Source organism: Fusarium flagelliforme, assembly GCF_020744385.1.
Source record: "Fusarium flagelliforme strain FIESC 12 MPI-CAGE-AA-0113 chromosome Unknown B0J16scaffold_1, whole genome shotgun sequence".
Classification (NCBI taxonomy): Eukaryota; Fungi; Ascomycota; class Sordariomycetes; order Hypocreales; family Nectriaceae; genus Fusarium; species Fusarium flagelliforme.
Genome location: NW_025763503.1, coordinates 3,209,475 through 3,231,507, shown reverse-complemented (window position 1 = coordinate 3,231,507; position 22,033 = coordinate 3,209,475). Strand labels below are relative to the sequence as shown.

At 47.3% G+C, this 22,033-nt stretch overlaps 7 protein-coding genes across 7 annotated transcripts; 3 read left to right on the top strand and 4 right to left on the bottom strand.

Annotated features, from left to right (window-relative positions):
• Positions 1 to 5,809: 5,809 nt before the first annotated feature.
• Positions 5,810 to 8,065, bottom strand: B0J16DRAFT_409007 (uncharacterized protein). Its single transcript, XM_046133067.1, has 2 exons — positions 6,981 to 8,065; positions 5,810 to 6,926 (listed from the first exon to the last, which is right to left on the bottom strand). The coding sequence occupies exons 1-2, from the start codon at positions 7,609 to 7,611 to the stop codon at positions 5,932 to 5,934; spliced, it is 1,626 nt and encodes a 541-aa protein (XP_045989020.1). The 5' UTR covers positions 7,612 to 8,065; the 3' UTR covers positions 5,810 to 5,931.
• Positions 8,066 to 8,249: 184 nt separating this feature from the next.
• Positions 8,250 to 9,909, top strand: B0J16DRAFT_18030 (uncharacterized protein). Its single transcript, XM_046122585.1, has 2 exons — positions 8,250 to 8,431; positions 8,492 to 9,909. The coding sequence occupies exons 1-2, from the start codon at positions 8,365 to 8,367 to the stop codon at positions 9,865 to 9,867; spliced, it is 1,443 nt and encodes a 480-aa protein (XP_045989019.1). The 5' UTR covers positions 8,250 to 8,364; the 3' UTR covers positions 9,868 to 9,909.
• A 380-nt stretch (positions 9,910 to 10,289) lies between these two features.
• Positions 10,290 to 11,856, bottom strand: B0J16DRAFT_18040 (uncharacterized protein). The gene is made up of 2 exons (XM_046122589.1): positions 11,731 to 11,856; positions 10,290 to 11,670 (listed from the first exon to the last, which is right to left on the bottom strand). Exon 2 carries the CDS (start codon positions 11,649 to 11,651, stop codon positions 10,461 to 10,463), a length of 1,191 nt encoding a protein of 396 aa, XP_045989018.1. The 5' UTR covers positions 11,652 to 11,670; positions 11,731 to 11,856; the 3' UTR covers positions 10,290 to 10,460.
• A 994-nt stretch (positions 11,857 to 12,850) lies between these two features.
• B0J16DRAFT_18010 (mitochondrial carrier domain-containing protein) lies at positions 12,851 to 14,540 on the top strand. The gene is made up of 4 exons (XM_046122584.1): positions 12,851 to 13,229; positions 13,283 to 13,335; positions 13,397 to 14,253; positions 14,303 to 14,540. The coding sequence occupies exons 1-4, from the start codon at positions 13,197 to 13,199 to the stop codon at positions 14,311 to 14,313; spliced, it is 954 nt and encodes a 317-aa protein (XP_045989017.1). The 5' UTR covers positions 12,851 to 13,196; the 3' UTR covers positions 14,314 to 14,540.
• Positions 14,383 to 15,773, bottom strand: B0J16DRAFT_377830 (Inosine/uridine-preferring nucleoside hydrolase domain-containing protein; the record flags this gene model as incomplete). Its single annotated transcript, XM_046130875.1, has 4 exons — positions 14,383 to 14,725; positions 14,772 to 15,419; positions 15,490 to 15,575; positions 15,723 to 15,773. 4 exons carry the CDS (start codon positions 15,771 to 15,773, stop codon positions 14,383 to 14,385), a joined length of 1,128 nt encoding a protein of 375 aa, XP_045989016.1.
• Positions 15,774 to 16,137: 364 nt separating this feature from the next.
• Positions 16,138 to 18,186, bottom strand: B0J16DRAFT_17970 (uncharacterized protein). The gene is made up of 2 exons (XM_046122572.1): positions 17,878 to 18,186; positions 16,138 to 17,828 (listed from the first exon to the last, which is right to left on the bottom strand). Exons 1-2 carry the CDS (start codon positions 18,015 to 18,017, stop codon positions 16,328 to 16,330), a joined length of 1,641 nt encoding a protein of 546 aa, XP_045989015.1. The 5' UTR covers positions 18,018 to 18,186; the 3' UTR covers positions 16,138 to 16,327.
• On the top strand, positions 18,084 to 22,009 carry B0J16DRAFT_278553 (uncharacterized protein). The gene is made up of 2 exons (XM_046123842.1): positions 18,084 to 18,720; positions 18,774 to 22,009. Exons 1-2 carry the CDS (start codon positions 18,476 to 18,478, stop codon positions 21,943 to 21,945), a joined length of 3,417 nt encoding a protein of 1,138 aa, XP_045989014.1. The 5' UTR covers positions 18,084 to 18,475; the 3' UTR covers positions 21,946 to 22,009.
• Positions 22,010 to 22,033: the final 24 nt, after the last annotated feature.

Here is a 22,033-nt window from a genome sequence, read left to right as displayed (position 1 = left end):
GTCCTTGTTCCAAGATTCGAGACTATTCGTTTCTTATTAGCGGATGAGCTGCGACATTGGTCTTAAAACACGGCAATGGTCCAATCCATAAATAAACAAGCAAGTAAATAATAATAAACAATTACTAAAGAATGGTCATCGCGAAACAAGATCATACCAACAAACCGGGCAAGAAAAAGAAAGACTAGAATCAGACTTCAAAAGTGTCCTCTTCTCTTAAAGTACAGTATCGTCAGGGGTTTATTGCGATCCAATCAATGCATTGTCTTGTTGCTAGCCTTGCAATCCACGAATCGTTTCGTGTGGCAGACGATCCAGCAGCCTCAATTCCTATCCTATGGACTCGTGCAGTCAATTTTGTTCGTATTGATATTCACTGTAATTATGATAACCGCCAGACGATTCACCGTTCGACAGTTCGTCCTGAGACTCCAGACCCCTTGAACTATAATCAGTTTTAACTTTCAGTAGCTCTTTTGGCGTTGTTTATTGTTTGGCTTAACTTAATGGGCGGCTGTTTCGCCAATCTTTCGCATCTATCTCTGTACTAATCTTTGCAAGGGATCCCCGCCCAGGATTCTGTTGCAACAGTCCAGATAACACGAAGGGGAAACAAATGGCTGATTGCCTGTGCCTTGGCCTTGGCCTTATACCCACTCAATGTTACTCAATTCGTCTACCAGTCTTTCATTCCTCTGTTGTGCTTCTTCATTCTCGCCTCTTTCTATCTATCTCATTTCCTTTTGCATTTTAAGTCACACCATGAGTAAATAATCCTCGTACGCAGATCCAGCTTGACTAGGATAAACGAGAGCAAATAAATTCGAGTCTTTTTCCTTCTCTTCTGACATTTGATTTTTCAGGTCTATTCGGCATCGCCTTGATTTGCCTATCATCCCATCTCCATACTTGAGGATATGGTGCAACAACTCGGTTGTATGTAAACTGGACCATGTGGGTTTCTTTGCGTCCAAGGCTGAAAGCTGAGATACAAGAGAGATCCACCGCTGACACTTTATTTCCAATACCAGTAGACCAGGTTTGATCAAAGAAATGTCTGCATCTGCATCTGCATCTGCATATGATCCTTTTCGTTGCTTTTTGCTATATGATCCTAGGATATAGCTGAAGATCTGGGGTCCCTTGCCAATACCGTCACGTCTTAGCCGATCACATCATCCGAACAGACAAGACAAGACAGCGGTTTGTCTCTCGTCTATCACTTTTACTCGAGGAAGATTGCACATGTTTTCTCCGTGCTTCCCGTTCCTGCATCGTAGTACCACGTTGAATGCTGTACGGTGCTTTAACGAGTAATACCCACGCACATACACTATCCCGTCTGCATCACATGAGATCACACATAGACGATCAAGTCACTTTTCCCACTGCCCACCTATTGTGTCAGGTGCATCATGTCCATTAGGTTTTTGTGCTTCCCTTGCCTTGTACCTGCGCAAGCGGGTAAGGATAACCCACTTTCTGTACCAGGGGTCCACGGTGAGAAAGGTGACGGAGGTTTTCAATTATTAAAGGTACATATCTTCAATTAATTTCACCTGATAAACTGGAGATTATAAAAAGAAAGCTGCTTGAAGAATGGCATCAGCAATTGGGCACGGATGCATGATGAAATCCTCGTTTGCTCTCAAATAGGATGAGTTGCCTTTTCTTTTTTTGGTGTCTTAGTTTGAGAACGCTTGGACACCCACTATTTGTGTCCCCCTGGGATCGCTGTACGCTATTCCCATGCTAGTCTCAATGCAGTCAAGCGTATCTCAGCCATAGCAGATCCTCCGCCACATCTCAAATCCTACAGACATTGTGGCTTGTGACATTTCTTAAACTGATGATCTTCTATAATATCAGACGCGAAATGAGCGACTCAGCAATGTTTCGAAATAATGACATCTCAAGGAAAACGGAAGTATGAAGCTACCGACGCGTCAAGTAACAAGAAATGCACCAAAATATTAAGTGACACGCCCGTGAGACGCGACCTCTTAGAGCATTGCTACAACAAAGTCACTACGCTGAGAGAATATGTCCTGTTGAAGCTGCCCAACGGCTCTCGTCTTCGACGGAAAAAGGTAGCATCTATTGGCGGAGGAGAAGATGCTGGAGAGATAGAAAAGACTTTATCACGACTGCTTGATACATCGCTAGTTTGCTTTGCCGACCAGCAGACTCCCATAGACGACACAAGATGGGAGCAATGGCTTGTGTTCTCTCAAAGGGAGGATGAGTCCTATGTTAGTATATCAGATGGAATCGCAGGATCTGTGTTCTCCCAGAGTGAGGTTAGTATCGTGTATCCTTAACGTGGGCGATCACTAACTTGCTTGTCCAGATTGTGGATTTCGTAGTATGGCTCCTATTCTCCAGAGATATACAGGTTGGAAAACGGCCCAAGCATATACTGTGCGATGGCTTCAGAAGATCTGCTGGACCAGGTGATCAAGGAACGTCTAGTATTCCTGGGCTGTTCAGTCTGTATCCCAATTCCCATGTAAAGGCACTCAGGGAAGCCCCTTGGCCACAGCTACTGGCGCTTCTTGGCAAATCCGGCGAGAAGATCATGATAGGCCTTCTTGTCGATACTTCAATCTATGTAGCCGTTGAAGCTGGCTTCAACAATTATCACCAGCTGACAGGTAGGATCTACAGACTTCCTGCGAAATGTCAATCTGACTTTTCTAGGCGTACCGCTTGCAGATCTTGACCTCCCTGGCGGCAATGTGTCGCTGGGAAAGGGGTCGGCTCGTGAAGTGCGCAAACCAGCAGATATAACACTGGTGAGAAGCAGGATATTCTACGCCAAACCATCTCTCACCACAAACGGACTTGTCCAAGCTGGTTTCAAACACATTCGTAAGTCGGGCGAAGATACGTGACTTTTCCAGAAATTGACAGCTCCAGATGTGTTGAACCGGTATCGCAAATCTTCAAACCCTGAAAAATTGGATACAGAACGCCAAGGCATAATCAAGCTCATAATGTACATGTTTCCTCGTCAGTTCAGACTACACAACGTCTTCACCTCTCAGGTTGACCCCGCCAAGACGTCGCAAAAGTTCCAGGACTATACGTTAAGAGAGGAAGAAATTGCCCCTGCATTTGAGTCCAAGCCAGGAGACACTGTTCCAAGGATGCCGAAAATACCCAAGCGGCTCCGCGGCGACGTCGAGGAACTCGTGAAACGCTTACAGGTTCTTCATAGCCGATGCTCATACATCGAGCTGTTGAAATATTACTGCCCTTGCGTATTTGATAGATCTTCAAGAAGCCGGAGACCAAGAAATAAGAAGATTCCAACATCCTCTCGGAAACCAAAGGCTTCACAGCACCCATCTCGATCGAACTACAGGTGTACTTCAACCCAGATGAACCCAGAAGCTGGAGCAGCCAGCACACAGGTGCAATCATTACCGAAGCACGATTCTTTGGTCGAACTAGCTACGCCGTCATTTCAGGTTTCAGCTTTTTGTCAAGCAGTCTTGTCTAAAATCATCCCTGATAGCTTCTGGGGAGACGATACTGTCAAAAAGCACAACAAATCAATTGTAATGCGAAACATTGATCACTTCATCAAGCTGAGACGCTTTGAAGCCATGTCGTTACATGAAATAACGCAGAAACTTAAGGTAAGTAAGTGCCTGGGGAGTTTAACCCATCCAGTAACTTACCATATACCAGATCGCAGATATCCCATGGCTCAAGCCTCACAACGCTGGTGACCAAAAGCCCAGCAGAACAGACACCGAAAAGCGACTTGAAATCTTCCACGAATTCCTTTATTTTGTTTTTGATTCACTCTTGATACCCCTAATCCGCAACAACTTTTATGTCACTGAATCGAATACCCATCGATACCAAGTCTTTTACTTTCGTCATGAAGTATGGAGACAGATTGCAGAGCCTGCCATGGCAGACCTTAGAACCGACATGTTCGAGGAGGTCAAGCTGGATGAGGCGCAGCAGATATTGCAAAATCGACAGCTTGGCTTCAGTCAAGTTCGATTATTGCCCAAGGGCGGCAAACTGCGTCCCATCATGAATTTGCGACGACGGGCTATGACTCGGGGTCCTTCTAGGAATCTTGGTCGTAGTATAAACACTGTTCTAGGACCGATTCACTCTCTTTTAAAACTGGAAAAGGTATGATCATTAGAGTTCACATAGAAGTTGAAGCTAACCAGTGGTTCAGAGGACCAATCCTTCAAAACTAGGCTCTACCATGTTCTCCGTCAGCGATATCTATACCCGCCTCAAGGCCTTCAAGGAGTCATTAGGTCCTGACCACGGCAAGTTGTACTTTGCCAAAGCTGACGTGAAGGCCGCTTTCGACACCATTCCACAAGAAGCAGTCGTAGAACTCATGCAATCCGTGCCCAGTCAGCCAAGATACACTATCATGAAGCATGTAGAAGTCAAATCAGGCGAACGAGCAGTGTTATGCGATGATAAGTCTTCTTCCAAAGCTATCCGACGATGGTATGCCACAGCTTTGAGCGAGAGGGAGAAGCCAGATTTCGCAACGCGCCTCGAACATGACTTGGCGCCGAAGAAAAAGAACACTGTCTTTGTGGACAGTGCTTTACGCAGGACTGAGAATGTTGGAGATCTCATGCGTCTTCTGAAACAGCACGTTGAACAGAACCTCGTCAAGGTGGGAAAGAAATACTACAGACAGAAAGTCGGTATTCCTCAAGGCTCAGTTTTGTCCTCGTTCCTATGCAACTATTTCTACGCTGATCTTGAGGCAAAGCACTTGGGTTTTCTCGATTCACCAGATTGCCTTCTCTTGCGTCTTATCGACGATTTTCTCCTAGTCACTTTGGACCAGAGCAAGGCAATCAAGTTTGTGAATGCCATGCATGTTGGTTTTCCCGAATACGGTGTTGCAGTTAACCCGGCCAAGACAATGGTTAACTTCGACATGCTATATGATGGCGAACCCGTTCGGAAGTATAACCACGAGAAAGGATTTCCTTACTGTGGAACGACGATCAGTTGTCAGACGTTGGATATCACCAAGGACAGGGACAGAGATACCAATATCAGTATGTTACACATTGCATCCGGTTTGGTCTTGTTACTAACACTTGAGTAGATGTATCGGCCTCCCTCACTGTCGACTTTGGTCGTACTCCAGGCCAGAACTTCCAACGAAAAGTCCTAAGTAAGAAACCTTCAACATGAATCTTGAGGATATACTAACCATTGTTCCCTTCTGCTCGACAGACGCCTTCAAGATCCAGTCCCATCTAATGTTTTACGACACAGCTCATAACTCAACTCGAACCGTTATTACATCACTACAAGGCGCTTTCGTTGAGACTGCCAGCAAAATGTGGGCATATCTTCGCTGCCTTGGAAAGAACCAACATCCCAGTAGTGAAATGATACTCCGTTAGTATACTCAACTCCATGAGGTGACCTCCGTCTTCTGACTAATCTTTCTTAGGAACTATTGCCAAGGTGATAGATGTGGCTTATCTATTGCTGACCAGCAAATCTCGAATGATGAGATATCCTCAGTATACTTGTGATGTGCGAAAGTCACAAGTTGCTCTGTAAGTAGACTTTTGGTGGCTATTCCTAGACTTTACTGACCTCAATAGCACTGCATGTTTGGCCTTTGAGAAGGTGTTGGCAGCTAAGCAAAGTAACTATCAGCCTGTGGTGAAGTGGCTTCGTAAAGAGGCAGATAGACTTGCTTCCGGACAAAAGCACGAATCGCTACAAACGCCAAAAGGCACACAGATGGCGATTTAGATAGTGACTCCGTTGTCAATCCGTGTAAATGGGTGGTCTGAAGCTCTATATTCTGGCAAGTTACTCTAATACATATCTATACCCTATGAACCATCGCTTTCCCTAATGCTTGCGCCATCCCACAAAGTTGGGTGAACCCAATTCTATATAATCTCAAAGTTGGATACCGCTCTTCCACCAATGCTTGTCTGAATGCCAAATAGGGAACAAGTACCTCTCCCATCGCCACCAATGATCATCTGGATGGCCGAAACCTAACCATCGCAAAGGAGAAATAGGCACAGGCTCGAGTAGCCAGATACCAGCAGATGAGATATCGTCTGTGAAGAAAAACGCAGTATAATACAACCAGCCAGCAGTTGATACAGCGTTGAAAACTTGCCGAGCTCCCCGAGGGGTGTTGGGGAAGGTTTTGTCCATCAGGTGTAGCAAAAGAAGCTGGATGATTATACCAAGAGGTTGGAGGAAGAAGAAGACTGGAGCCCTCCAGGGTTTGGTTTCAGGCATAGAGGATATGCTTCCTGCTCCGTGAAGTAAGGCAGACTGAATGAAGGACACATACATGGTGACAAACTGAGTAGCCAATGACCCCTTCTGCAGATATCCTTTATCAACAAGGAACTTTGCAGGGGAAATGAACTGGAGCCTGAATGTTTGATGCCAGAAAGCACCCCACCAGCCAGCAATTCCCCGGTCGAGAACCTGTGAGATTGGACCGAAGATATTGGTGTACTGCCAGAGCTCTCCGCGCATAGGGTACACATAGCTGAATACATAGTACTGGAACAAATCATGCAGATTGAAAATAGCATCGATGGCCGCGTATATGCCTATGAGACATAGGAACTCGCGGTATGCTTGAAGAAGCCACGGAGGAAGTTGCTGAAGAAACAAGGGCGGTGGAAGATCTTGGTCAGGACCGTAGGTGCAGTAGGGATCCTTTACCATCATGACGGAGCAAAAGTCCAAGACGAATGCAAGGAGAAGGACATTGCGGAGGCGAGTCCATACAAATTCTCTCTCGGTTAAGTTACGATAGTAGCCGCTTTTTGACACGACGGGCATGTCTTTGAAGGATACGGGGTCTCCATCGCGAATATTGGTTGGGATCTCAGGTCTAGGAACTGAAGTTATAGAGCAGTTCCAGCCTGTTGAGAAGAGTTAGTAACGAGGTATAAGTCATTCCCAACTGTTTTACGTACCGACTTCTCGAAAATTAGTAGCCAAGTCCAATGTCCAGTTTAATCTTTCACCAAAAGTCCCATTTTCAGGAAACCTTTGCCAAACGCAGATTGTATCTTCAAGATCTTGATGCTTAGCGCGAGTTCCAATATCTCCAGAAGGCGCATTGGCGTTGGCATAAGATTTCCTTTGTCGCAGTCCATTTTCGTGAATACCGTTGGCATCAAGAGTATCATTCTTGACAGTTCCATTAGATGATGCTGGCGTTTCTTTGTCTTTAGGCACTCTGATGATCCTCGCATGGTCGGCCTGCGGATTGGTCCATACTAAAAGATTCAAGTTCGCCAAGATACCCCAAATACCCATAAGGCCGGCTGCATAAGCGGGAGCAACATTGTAGCTCGACATGTGCCGAACTATATAGAGATCGAACACAAAGACAAAAGCGAGGATGAGCCAACGTGCATGGTAAAGCCAGGGCCTATTTCTATGCGGGATTGCTAGATAGATGGTCGGTAGGAGAAAAGGACCGAGAAGGCAAAATGGAAGAACGAGAGGTTCTCGAAGACCCTGGGCGACTGCTTTATGGAATAAAGCTTGGTATTCTGCGCGGGCAATATTGCCAAGATTGGGTATTGAAGTAACAGTCATGGCTGATTCTGAAAAGACAGTTACCGCTTGAGGATGTCTTTGTATGTAAGATGATGGATAGGGTTGTATCGACGTTTACAACTCTATCATGACGCAGATCGCAACTGCCGGCATAAAACGGGAATAGAATGGCCAGTGAAACTGACACTGTAGAAAAGTCTAGGCAGGATGTTCTAAACAAAAAGGTCGAAAAATAACTATAGTATAAAAAGTTGAACTGGACCCTTAAGATCGAAGTGAAGGATTTAGCGTCAGGCTAGAAACAGGAAATAGTCATAAAAACATCGGTCAAAGGGTCATGGATCTGAGGCTGAAATAATAAAGGCGATGGATGGTAATACAGCGGTGGAGAAAAGAAAAAGAGAGACCCTCTAGACCCTCTAATTAGACCCTGGGAAGAGCCTTGGAAACAAGGACACATGGATGTGATTAATGTAATGCCAGCTGTCGATCCATTTACTGAGAAAGTGGATAACTATGTGAGACATGATCTACAACTCAGCCTCATATGAAGCTATGGATAATAGATTTTGTGAATCTCTCGTCTTTATTAGGCTGTAGCGGAATTAGTCAGATTTTCTGGTTTGTAGTGGCCAAGATTTGCTGACTGGATTGTCGAATCCTTCCTTCCATTCTGTCTCTTGTCTCACAATCCACTATAGCCTTGGAGCCTCCACTGCTTACTATCTATCAAATGAACACCTTGAAAAGCCCATCAAAAAGCCAAGACTCTACTTAACTCTCTGCCCAAAAATGGCGTCCACCGTAGCAGTACCCGCTGCTGATAAAGTCACCAAGCATAGAGCGTGTGACGAATGCCGTGAGTAGCTTCATGTCTCACTGTCTGACTCGGAGACTTATCGGCCATTTTCTCTCCCAGGATCCCGCAAACTCGCCTGCTCCAAAGAACCCGACGGCTGCACCCGTTGCAAAAAGGAGGGAATAACATGCTACTACTCGCCCCAGAAGCAGATGGGTCGGCCCCGAAAGAGACGCCATATAGATACCGAGGAAGAAGATGTCACTGCTGCTGTGTCAGCTTCTCAGCCGCTGCCTCAAGAACAGTCTTTGCTCTTCCTCCAGCCCGCTGACGATATATCTTACCCTCAGCTTCAAGATACATTGCCGAGTGGAGACTTCCTCGATACTCTCAACTTCTTAGATGACCCTGTTTCTACAGACATCAACACTTGGGACTTGTTACCCAACTACAATGATGCTCTTCCATTCGATCCTCAGATCTTTGACCACGATGGGTCCTTCATGGAAAACAATTCCGCTTTACCAGCGCTGAATCTAAGCGGCGTCGATCTCTTGGGGACCATCAACTTTGGAGATACAGACCTTTCTCAAGACACCGTCTCAAAAGATCTAAGCCACACACTCCATCGGTACCTGACTGATCAGATCGAACCGCCAAACGCCGAATCACATCAAGCTTCAGACAGTTCAACACCCCCAGACTCTAGCGACAATGGAGCCTCTGTGAACTCCCCCGATGACACTGCCAGTTCACCAAACCCCTCGATGCGGTCTGTTCCCACGGTATCTTGCAGTTGTCTATCAACACTATTCTTCGCTCTCGAATCCCTGGGAAACTTACCAAACGAGGTCATCCCCGCTATGAAAGTCGCCCGAAACGCTTCCAAGGTTGCTCACGACGTTATCAAGTGCACCATTTGCTTAGACTGCATGCTAGAAGAGCCTCTCAAACCACCTCCCATCCAAGCCTTTCAGAACCTCATGCTTCTCGGTACGCTAGTTCCATCAGCATGTAATGCCTATGCACGTATCCTCGAAATGGTAGATGAAGAAACAGCCCGGGCAAAGAAAGAAGGCCGGACATTTTGGTTTGCCTTCAAAGATATTGGTGGGCTATGGGGTTGTGTTGGAGAAACGTCAGAGGGCTGCACGGCTTACCAAACGTACAACAACAAAACCATGCCACCAGACTTGTGGAGACTAACCATCCGCGGCCTCCTCCGTCTCGACGTTTACGGGCTTGATGGGAATGATCAAGAAATTCCTGGAGCTGCAGCGTATCGACAGCTAGGTCTCAAGGATGTGGTGGACACGCTGGAGGAGCGAAGCAGACAGAGACATGCACTCTTGGACTCACGGGCAGCCGCTGGACATAACCATGACCATATCGCTGGAGTCATATATCCATCGAAACCGGTTGCTCCGTCAGAACGCAATTGTACTAGGGTTCTCGAGACGGCTCGCATTGCACTGGAGAACCTCGTCATTGCATAATTTGCGAGAGACTTTTCTAGACGGACTTCGATATAAAAGGATACAACTGATGATACAGGATATGGCAGTACTATATTGGCTTTTTATAACAAGATATCACGACCGGGCGTTTCGGCTGATTCAACCAGCAGTAGTACTCGGAGCGTAATTTTGGAAATATATGGCCAACGGAAAAAAGTATTGTGACTTCTATTTATTCTCTGGGCACAATAGATCTCTTCCGCTCTATAATTATGCAATGCCTCTGACATGTTTTAAAGCGAGGATACCACGAGGGTCACGGACTTGCGTTGCCAGTGTAGAAACTCAGCAGACCTGATCATTCAAGCACTTATATGATATCAGTTCATTCTTTCATAATATTCTAGTTACATCTGAAGCCAGTACTCATGGCCATATTTCATTCAAGTTCTCACCAAGGCTCAAAACAGATCGCCGCCTGACCCACTGCCAACCAGATGCTCAATGATAAACGCCTTGCATGCATGCCGAGACTACCAAAATGCACTCGCCCTGTCCAAAAAGGTTTCCAAATTTCATCACGAGTCAAGATAGGCGCCAAATATGCACCAGAAAGCGCGACGTAATCAACATCAAACTTGTTCTTGATCCTCAATCATACCAAGAATATCAAGCTCAGCCTTAACAAGATTCTCAAACTCGTGACGGTCAATACCTGACGCTCTTGAAAGCAAGAACAAACTTCGGATGCTGCGCGAAACGTGTTGCTTCACACCAAACTCGTTCTGTGTCTGTTTGCCAGCGGAAGCCTCGAGCTTGGCAACCGTCTCTGAGCCATTGGAGCTTGCACTGGAAGCTGGACGAGGGTGTAGTAGCGCAGCATCAGCATCATTCCCGTTCTGTGTTGATTCCTTGGGATCAAGTTCGGCCAGCGTCCATGCACCCTGGGTCTCGTTGAGCTCTGCAGCTTCGGCAGACTCGTGTGCCCTTCCCATACCGAGCGGCGGGGAAAGCTGTGCAGCAACCTCCTCTTCATCAGGATCATGATTGTCCATAGCAGGCTGTACACTGTCGTACTGGGCAAAGTATGCATCCTCTGCTGAAGCTGCTCGTACGTCGCCGACTTGTGAAGTGGTCTTGGAAGCAGGAGCGGGCGACTTTTGTGCGGGGGTGCGGGCTGGTGTTGCATCATATCGTGCCCAGTAATCATCGTCATCGTCCTCATCATCGTGGCCACTATCTGGAACCTGTAAACTCTGGCTAGAGCCATTGGTATCCTTGGCGATATCGGTAACCTTCTTGGCCTGAGTCTCAACAAACTGCCGCTCAGCCTCTGCGATATTAGAGGCGCCTCCAAACTGCAAGAAAGGCGAAGGCTTGTCTGTGACAGTAACCTCGCCTACTCTCCAGCCATCGCCACCACCTTCAACATCTCCAACACAGTATATCAGCTGGAACGCCAATCCAAGAGTGGAAAGTGCAACGAGGGCTTGTAGGGTTTCTTCGTCAACTCGTCGAAATCGTGTCTCGGCGTCATAATCCCAGTCAACCTCGACCTCGCCGGACACAGGATGCGGCTCAAGGCTACCACCCTGGGCAATCTGTACTAGTTCTGGTATTTTGGCTTTGTCGTAGCAGAGCAGTTGGATCCATGGCTCAGAGCTGGATGTAGACAAAAGCTTGACTCGCTGACGTAGTATAGGAGAGAGAAGTGGCAGGATGCCAATGGCAGGCTCTTTAGAGATGGCGGACGGTGGGAGAGCAGGTAGGAACGGTGCCAGAAGTTGTGTCGCGTCTGGCGGGGGAATTTGTGGAGTGGCCATGGTGAAGATTGCTTGAAGACTGGTCGAAGTGTTTAGCTATGTTGCGATTGCGACTTGTCCAGCATCAGTTATGACGAACTGAATAGAAAAATCGAGGATCGTGAGAGTGGATTTCACGTGCAAATGGGTAAGCTCGTGGACCCAGTAGTTGTAGGTCAGTGGACAGTACAAGTTATAGATATAGAGTAAGATTAAGTATTAACAAGGGAATGTGAAAAGTTACAAGATAAGAAGAAGGATGTTAAGTATGAGGGGGTGTTGAAAATATATGCGACGGGTAAAGAACATGTGTTTGGGGGTTGTTTGCTCGGCAATGAGAGCCAAATATTAAAGGCAGGTACCTATCGGCGATGCGGCACAAGACGCTCAAGAGGCAAGTGACGTGCCTTGTCCATGCGCACTTTCCCCCGGAAATCTCCAAGCTCTACTCGATTGTGGGAGTCGGGCCAATAACGGCAACGGAAGATAACATGAGGAGAAGAAGGGTCCCGGCCGGAGCAATGGAGACTCTTTAGAGGCTCGGGAGGCTCTCTCGGCGGTTGTGCTTTGGTGGTAGCGATTGTGGGGAAGAAGGACCCCACGTTACGTAGTATCGAGAGGTTAAGCTCTTGATAGAATAGACGTTACGAGGAATGATGTTGTTTTTCGTATCTGATTATTCAACAATGCTTTGTGAGGATATCTTATTCATGCCTGCTCCAAGCATCATTTGATCTGCACTATTTCAATGATCACTCGCTTTCATTACAAAAAGTGCAGGTGACAATTCGACGATTTTGGTAGGCTTGGATGGCTTAAGCTAACTGTAACAGGATAGACCTGGTCGAGACCCTTGAGATTTCTCCAAGTTGATCGCCTTTTATTCTTATCGGTTCGGTTCATGAGTTCCTTTTCGGTCCAAGAGACCCCGAGGTTATCGGACATCAGATGTTGATTTACCTCTAAGAAATATCGGGATCCTTCTCTTTCCTTTCTGACACAAAGCAAAGGATCCCAAAAATCGATTAACCTCCATAAAGGGCACAGAAGGAAGGCTTCTATCTCATCCGCCAACAACCGCTTCCACCCGCTTATTCTAGGCTAACTGCTACTAACATCAGAAATTATGCCGTCACACAATGGAACTCATAGAATCCATCGTGAGTGCGACCAGGAAATTTCTAGCCAATGTGGCCACGGATCTCTTTCCCCGTGATGCGATACCTAATTATGACGAACTCACCAGAATCCTCTATCAAAAAAGCTTCGAAAATTTACAAAATCTTTATTTAGAGCTTTCAATATTTACCTAATTTATTATATTATCCGTCGGAAATACAACGCTATATTCCAATATCGCCTCCGCACATCGATCTCCGTTGTGTCGCAATTTGCTTATCAGTAACTTTTAATCAGCAACTTCTACCATCAATTCATCTTATTCACCTCTGCACCAGCATTTCACGATCTCGATATTGACCGTATCCGCGCTTCTATCGCCAGGCGCAATTGATTCTACTTAGCGGAAACTCGTGTTATTCCGCAGTCCGCCAGGGCTGAAGCTGGATGTCACACAAAGAAGGGCACCTCAAGGATGAGGTAGGATTCCAGCTCTCCAGCTTACACGACTCCTGGCTTACGATCGTAATTAGGGCTCCAGGATTCAAGTAGTTGCTGCCGGTGGAATCGCGGGATTGGTTTCAAGGTATTTTCCATCTTCAATCCTCAAAAAAGGGGTGCCAAAATTAATTTTGTGTGGTTTCTAGATTTGTCGTCGCTCCTCTCGATGTCGTCAAGATCCGTCTTCAGCTTCAACCACACTCTCTTTCCGACCCGGTAGCAGCTTTGCGCAATGCTCCAGCCTATCGAGGAGCTTTCGAGACCCTAAAACACATACTCAAGCATGAAGGCCTAACGGGCTTGTGGAAGGGCAATGTCCCTGCGGAACTCTTATATGTTTGCTATGGCGCTATTCAGTTCACGGCCTACCGATCGACGACTGTCTTCCTCCGAACGGCATTTCCTTCGAGATTACCCGATGCTGCGGAAAGTTTTATTGCTGGTGCAGCCTCCGGTGCAGCAGCCACGACTGTCACATACCCTCTCGATTTATTAAGAACACGATTCGCAGCTCAGGGGCGACATCGAGTATACCGATCGCTTCGTGGCGCAATCTGGGATATCAAGCGTGACGAAGGATGGCGAGGATTTTTCAGAGGCATTGGACCCGGTCTCGGTCAGATTATGCCTTTCATGGGTATCTTCTTCGTCACATACGAGTCCCTCAGAACATCGATGGAGGGACTACACATGCCATGGGGTAGTGGAGATGCTACAGCTGGCATGTGCGCCAGTGTCATCTCCAAGACAGCAGTGTTCCCTCTTGACCTTGTCCGAAAGCGCATTCAAGTTCAGGGACCAGCACGCAAACAATACGTCTACGAAAATATCCCCGAATATTCCACAGCCCGAGGCGCTCTGAAATCAATCTTGCGTACAGAAGGTTTCCGTGGCTTATACAAGGGCTTGACTATTAGTCTTTTAAAATCAGCGCCGGCGAGCGCTGTCACTCTCTGGACCTACGAACAGAGCTTGAAGGTGATGCTTGATTGGGACTCAAGCAGTAAGGAAACCATCCCCAATGAGTTATAGACTGTAACAATATTTAATAGATTTATCATGACAGAATGATTCGCCAGATTATCTACTGCTACTTGCGTGGTTTTATCTACAATTGTTGGTTTGTCCAAGTTTATGCAAGAGCAAGCGCAGCATTCTTTGCGTCCGCTCGCTCAATGCACTCTTCAATGACCTGCCAGAACCTGGCAGTATCGACTCCACGTGGGATTCTAACGCCCTGCTCACCAGGGGGAAGCAACTTGGCGATTGTGCGACCTGTTTGCTTACCCGCCTTGGCTTCCTCAAAGGTACCCTCGGTGATGACCGTAACGTCGAAGCGCTCGTCGTGCTGAGGAGGCTGGCTGTGCTTAGCATCCCACTCAAAGAAGGGGATCTCGCTTTCTGTGCCAATGAGAACGGCGGCAACAGCTATAGGGTCATGCAGAGGGGGGCCGGCAGTGATGCCAAACGCATCGCTAGAATTGTCAGTTGGAGGCGCTGGTTTGCGGTGTTATGACTTACGCATATGTCTGGGCAAAGAAGTAAAGGAGCTCAACAAGCATAGTTCGGAGACGGGTCTTTCCAGAGCCCGTCTTTTCAGCATCAGGTCCATACAGAAGCATATCTCTCACTTCGGGTGTAGCCAGCACCTGATGGCTAAGGTCAAGCGGCACAATTGTGGTCTTGGCAGCAATCTCCTTGTTATGGAAGACCGTCGCAGCAGCCTCGGGGTCGACAAGAATGTTGAACTCAGCCCACGGCGTGTAGTTTCCGATTCTAGGTCGACCGTCAACTTCGCCCAGCGGCGCATCTGAGAAGCCGTCGCCGATGGAGCCGCCCATGAGACTGACACCCTTGATGCGGCTGATGAGTTCTGGGTATGCGCGGAATAGAGCTCCAACGTTGGTCAGCGCACCAGTCGCGACAATCCATGCTGTGCCAGGTTGTTGAGCTCGGAGAGCCTCGGCCATGGCCTCAACGGCTGGCATGGTAGAGGGGGTGACAACGGGCTCAGGAAGAAGATCAGTGCCGTCTAGTCCAGTAACGCCATGAATGTCGGTTGGGGCATGAAGCGCAGGACGCTCGAGGGCCTTTCCTAGGCCGATGTACAGAGGAACATCATGCATTCCAATGGCGGTCAAAACAGAGGCCGCATTGTATGTGGTGTTCCTAGGTATGAATCAGATCATATTCTCTTATAGTATGGTACGGAAATCAAGGTGTAGTGAAGTAAACATACTCAAGAGGGGCGTTTCCAAAAACTGTTGAGACGCCGAGCAGTCTGATCTGAGGGTGATAAGCGGCAAGAAGAATTGCGAAAGCGTCCTTTGAGACTGTTAGTATTACTGGACATAACTGTCAAATGGTACAAAGCAATTGTTGAACACAAATCTGATGGATGAGTCTTGTATCACAACTAAGCCCATTTCGATATGAGACCAAAATGAGAACTCTGCGTTTGTCTATACGTACATCATGACCTGGATCACAGTCCAACCAAACAGGAACCTGAGCGTCCGACATTGTAGATAATAGGTACTTGGTCCAAGACGTTGAGAAATAAGGAAACCAAAAAAGTCTATACAAGAGAAGAGTTTCGAAATAGAGTCTGTTTAGGAAATTAGGCAGGTTTCAGTGTCAGCCGCAATTGTACTGACTGTATCGATACTGCAGGTGAGTTGTTAAAGTTGTGACGTTTCATCAGCCTACAGGAAACTCTTTAATAGAGACCCTGGAAGCTCTAGTTAACTTATGGTGGGGTTCCATTATCTTCCCCTCATTTTGCTGGTTATTTCTACCATGAATTGACTGGAGTCCGGGGTGCACGTTCCAAGCATTTTGTTTAATCTGACCTAATAAACTTGACTAGCAGACAAACTAAGAGGAAACAGCTTCCTCTTCAAGCAGGAGGTTAGAATCTATTTCGTAAAGCTTTTGTTTATCATGGCTAAAGATTGTACAATGAGTTGTTATACGGTGAATAATTATGCCTGGGGTATCTATGAGGCTCGGCTTCCGCCGAATACCTATATTTCATGATAGCAGTCCTGACTATCTGGTAGCCGAGGTCATATATCTCATGTCTTCTTGCGTGCTTCCATAACCCGCAACACATCGGCAGCATTATTAGCATCGCCCTTTCTCTTCTTTGGCCCTCTCTTTCGTTTTGGTCCACCTTTTGATTCTCCCTCGTCATCGTCATTGTTGCCTCCCCACTTCGAAAGCTTGACTTTACTCTCATCAAAGTCTTCCTCATCAGCAAACCGACTTGTACCGAAGCCCATATCCAAATCTTCGTCATCTCGGTCCGCCATCTGAAGAAGCCTCTTCTTTCGTTCTTCCATAGCCTTATTTTGTGCCTCCTCATCTTGACCATCATCATCGTCTTCGTCGTCACTATCTCCCTTGTCTTGCTTGATTGGGTTGAGAGCTGCTGCGCGCTTGAATGCTGCCATGATTGCAGGATCAGACATTGATGGCGCTTTGATCTGTTCCTCCGATACGAGACCCGTCTTGGCTCCTTGGAAGTAATTCCGGGGTGCTTGTGGTTTCGGTGGTGGTGGCATTGAAGTATCTGCGGTGGAGTCGTCGGTTTTCTGTTGCTTCGCCTTCTTGGAATCGTCGTCCGCGTCAGAATCTGAGTCTGAACCGTCCATGCCAGCCAAGGGGTCGTAATCGTCACCCACGCCATCAAAGATGTCCATGTCCATATCCTCTTCGGGCTCCTCTTCTTGCTTCCTGTACTGCTCCGGGACCTCCATGCCGAGAGGCTTTGCATCCTTATCTGGCATCAAGAGACCGGAACGGTCGGTCTCCTCTTCGTCGGCACCAGCTTGAACTTTGCGTACCTTCCTCTTCTCGTGCCCATCTTCATCCACAATGATCAGAACTTCTCGTCCTTTGCTGTCCCGCTCTATTCGTGAGCCGGCCTTTTGCTTAATTCCAACCTTTTTGAACCGATCTCCAAGAGTGTTCTGTTGTGCTTTGGCTGCTTCTCTTGCCGCCTTTAGTTCTGCCAATATTTGATCGCGTGTTCGCTTTTTGCCTGGTGCTAGAGATACTGTCGAAAGTTGGCCCTTCTTCTTCGTCTCCGTTTTCTCTTTCTCTATCGCCTGGACCTCTTTGTTTTCCATCTTCTCAAACTCATCGTCGATGTCGATCTCGCCCTCGTGCTCATGCTCGAGTTCTGGTTCCGGTTCGGGCTCGGGCTCTTCCTTAGGCTCATCTTTCTTCTCGCCATAGATATCCTCTCCCTCTCGAATTCTCTTCAAAAGCTTAAAGTCGAGACCCTTGACCAGATGGGTGCTGCTTAAATCTCCACCGGCGATCTCGAATCGTAGCTTCTCGAACGTCTCTTGGTCGATCTCCTCATCCTTCAACTGCTTTTCGAGGTCTTTCAGTTTCTCTACCCGTTCGTCTTCCGTCTCTTCGTCACGTTCTTTCGATCGATCGGTATAACCTGAAGCGAGTTTGACACCCTTCGGATCGTAAGACTTGAATTTCCTCTGCGGTCGAGCTGCACTGTTACGTTCGGCAAGCTGTCGCGCAAAGTCTGCTTGAGCACCAGCTACAGCGCGTCTTTTGTATTGTTAGTATTTGATGTCAAAGCGGCTGAGGATTGACTTACGGTGTCATTGGGATACTTGATCGTTGTCTTGAGCCCAGCGCATTTCCACCAGCTGGAGTTGATGAGGATGCGCCATCTTTGCTATTGGAACTCTTTTGCGAGTTCGACGCTATGAGTTTACGAAATTGTTCGTTATTCATCCCGAAGTCTGTCGCCCCAGTCGCGGCGCACTTAATCAGCGAAAGACAGCGTTAATGTCGTGATAAATTGCGATCTCGAAAGTTGAATTCAGAACTTCAACAATAAGGTACATGGGCCTTGATGTGTGGCTTGTGACTGTGGCTGTGCATAGAAGTCACGAGTTATCGTGTCGCAACGCGATTTCGTGCTCCACTTTACGCGCTTTTGACATCACTCGACCACGCCTCGGTTTGTCGCATGTCACGAGAACTTCACAACCATCGCACAGCAAACGACTGAACTAATTCTGAATGAAATCTACTATTCTTGGCACACAAATATCTTATAACATTTTATATTAATCATGTAATGCAAGGATAGCGATGCGAAAGAGTTCTCCTGGCGCATTATCCTTGCCACCACTATTACAAACCCTTAACAGACATAATACCGCTGTCATCACAAAGGAAAATCCAAGATGGGAAGCGTTCTTGATAAAAACTCTTCTCAAGTGAGAAAGCGCATCGAGACGCATACTTTTGAAAATGAAGGCGGAGATGAGTATGATGGCAGCGAGTTTGGTGGTTTCAACGACTATTTTCGGCGCAAGAAGATCAAGCTCCAAAATCTGGATGCAGAGACGCGCGCAAAATCGGACAAGCCTCAGATATTCAAGGGAATTGTCGCGCATGTAACAGGATATACTCAACCGCCGCTGCACATGTAAGTCTCACTGGGAACATTTCCGGTCTGGTTCTCAACTTACACAATGACAGTCTACACCGCGAGATAGTACAACATGGCGGCGGTTTCCTCCAGTATCTGGATTCAAAAACAATGGCTACTCACATCATTGCTTCAACTTTACCTCCCAAAAAGTCTGTCGATTTCAACCGGTACCGAATCGTCAAACCTGCCTGGATCATGGATTCTATCCAAGCAGGACAGCTACTTCCATGGTCTAACTATCGAGTCTTGGACGAAGGGCCGCGACAAAAAGTTCTCAAGTTTGATGGGAGTAGCGGTTTATCGCCAACGACGCCTCGGGCTAAGCAAGGCTATCGTGAAATGACAGACAACAGTTTCTATACCAGTCAGTTCAAGGCGCCTGCTCTGCCTAGCCAATCTTTAAGCCAAGTTCTTGAGAAAGCTCAGACTCCTGTTCTCACTAATCGAGCCTCGGATACCACGCAAATGGAAGGTGTTGAAAATCCCTCTTTCAAGAAGCCTGAGGCACGCTTCAAACCTCGTTTCGACGACCAATCCAACACAGCTTCAACTCGTTCAAAAATAAATAAGGACAATAGTATTGAATCCCAGACAGAGGCAGTCTCCGTGCCTACGGTACAGGACAAAGCACAGGAACCTCCAAAACTGATGACATCTGAGGAACACAATGCTCAATTATTGTCCGACCCACGGATTAGGAAGTCCTCGACAGCCAATCCGGATTTTCTGAAGCAGTTTTACTCTGAGAGTCGACTGCACCACCTTTCCACATGGAAAGCCGAATTGAAATCCAGAATGCAACGACTAGCTGCAGAAAGGGGGCAATCACATTCGAATCTCAAAAAGCGCCCTAACTCGAGGCGGTATGTCATGCATGTTGACTTTGACAGCTTCTTTTGTGCTGTTTCGTTAAAAAAGAACCCCGAATTTATCACCAAACCGGCAGTTGTTGCGCATAGCACAGGGTCAGGGTCAGAAATTGCAAGTTGCAATTATCCTGCTCGAGAGTTTGGAGTGAAAAACGGCATGTGGATGAAGTCTGCACTTGAGTTGTGTCCAGATCTCAAGGTGCTCCCTTACGACTTTCCTGCATATGAAGAAGCCAGTCGCCTGTTCTATGAGTCCATTCTCGACATTGGCGGCTTGGTACAAAGTGTCAGCATAGACGAGGCCCTCATTGACATAACATCCATTGTCATGACATCCACTGGATCTCAAGGCACGGGTTCTGATCCAGAGAACATTGCCCAGGAACGAGACATGGCAGACAAGATTGCAAAAGATCTTCGTGAGAAGATCAAATCTCTTACAGACTGCCATGTTTCTGTTGGAATCGGCGCGAATATACTGCAAGCCAAAGTCGCATTGCGAAAAGCTAAACCCGCTGGACAGTACCAGTTAAAACCAGACGACGTCTTGAATATGATCGGAGAACTCAAAGTCGAACAGCTTCCTGGGGTTGCCCGTAGTATCGGTGGCAAGCTCGAAGCTATCGGTATTGTTTTGGTCAAAGACTTGCGAGAAGTGTCGAAAGAACGCCTTGTTTCAATCCTTGGACCAAAGACCGGTGAGAGACTCCGAGAATATGCCCGTGGCATCGACCGCACAGAAGTTGGCGAGCAGCCGCCGCGCAAGTCTGTATCTGCAGAAGTCAATTGGGGCATTCGCTTCATCAATCAATCGGAAGCAGAGGAGTTCATATACAACCTTTGCAAGGAATTAGAGAAACGACTTTTGAACGAGAACGTCAAGGGAAAGCAATTCACCATGAAGATTATGAGGAGGTCGATGGATGCGCCTCTCGATCCGCCGAAGTCCCTCGGCCATGGCAAATGCGACACATTCAACAAGAGTACCACTTTCGGGGTGGCCACCAATGATCAACAAGTCATTGGTAAAGAGGCAGTCAATATTCTGCGGTCTTTCAAGTTCAGCCCCGGTGATCTCCGCGGGCTAGGAGTGCAAATGACCAAACTTGAACCTATCAAGACAAATCTGGCGGCTCCGGATGGTAGTCAGAAGAGGTTAGCATTCAACGCTTTCACGAAACCTTCGCCAGCCAGAAAAACTGCTTCGGCAGAACCGATCGACGAGATTAAAAGCCCAGAGAAGCAAAGGACAACACCTGGCCGTGAAGTTCACAAGGATCCAATTGCCGATGATCCTCTGACACCACGAAAGCAGAAAATACATCCTGCGATGGCGTTGACAAGGGTTAGTCAAGACGATTCGAAAGCCAAAACACCTCTCAACATATCGGGAACTCAGTTCATCATTCCCAAAGACGTGGATCCCACCATCCTGGCAGAGCTACCTAGCAGCATCCGAAGTAAGCTCATGGCTCAGAAGTCCCGGATACCACAGGAGGCCGAATCTCCAGTACCCAAATCTAGATCAGAGACTCCCGCGCCGTTGGATGTATGCCCAACTCAAGTTGATCCGGAGGTTTTCAACGCGCTACCTGATGATATGAAGGCCGAGATTATGGCAACATACGGGCGAAATCCCAAACCACCTACACCACATCAATCTCCACGCAAGGATCGTACAATACAAGCGAGGAAACCTCCTACACCTTCGAAACGAGGAAGACCGCGAGGCTTGTTTGGTAAAGCTCAGAGGCAGAGAGATGCCCAAGCCGGTCTATTGCAGACCAATTTCCGATCACTGAATCAGGTTGGTGACGCCTTTCAAGAAGAGGCTGCCATTGAGGAACTTGATGCGGAATTTCTTTCGGAACTGCCTGAGGATGTGCGTAAGGAGATCGTTGAAGATTACAACAGACGAAAGAGAGCCCAACAAAAATCGCTAGAGGCCCCTTTACGAAAACAGATTTCAACGGACTCAGACGCAGCACTGCCAGGCGGACAACTTAGGATTCAGTTCGCCGCAGCGTCACGTGAAATCTCATTTGCAAGTTCCGGAGTAACATCAACTCGGGAAATCAAAGACATGCTGGATGCTTGGCATACAGAAACAAGGAAGAATGGCCCCCACCGTGGGGATATAGAAGTATTGGAAAAGTTTCTTGAGCGAGTGGTGCAAGAAGAACGAGACTTGGAGAAGGCGACAAAGTTGGTCAAGTGGTTGGATGTTTTAGTTGAACAGGATGGCAGAAAGGGGCGAGGACAAGAGGTTTGGAGACAATCGGTTGAGGGCATCAAGGTGATTGTGCAAGGTGCTGTAAAGCAGCGAGGCATGGCACCGTTGAAGTTCTGAACAACTTATTGGTTACGACTAGATTATGACTATATACCCATCTTACATGACTTCTATGCTTTTCACCAGAGGATAGGCCACCCACATA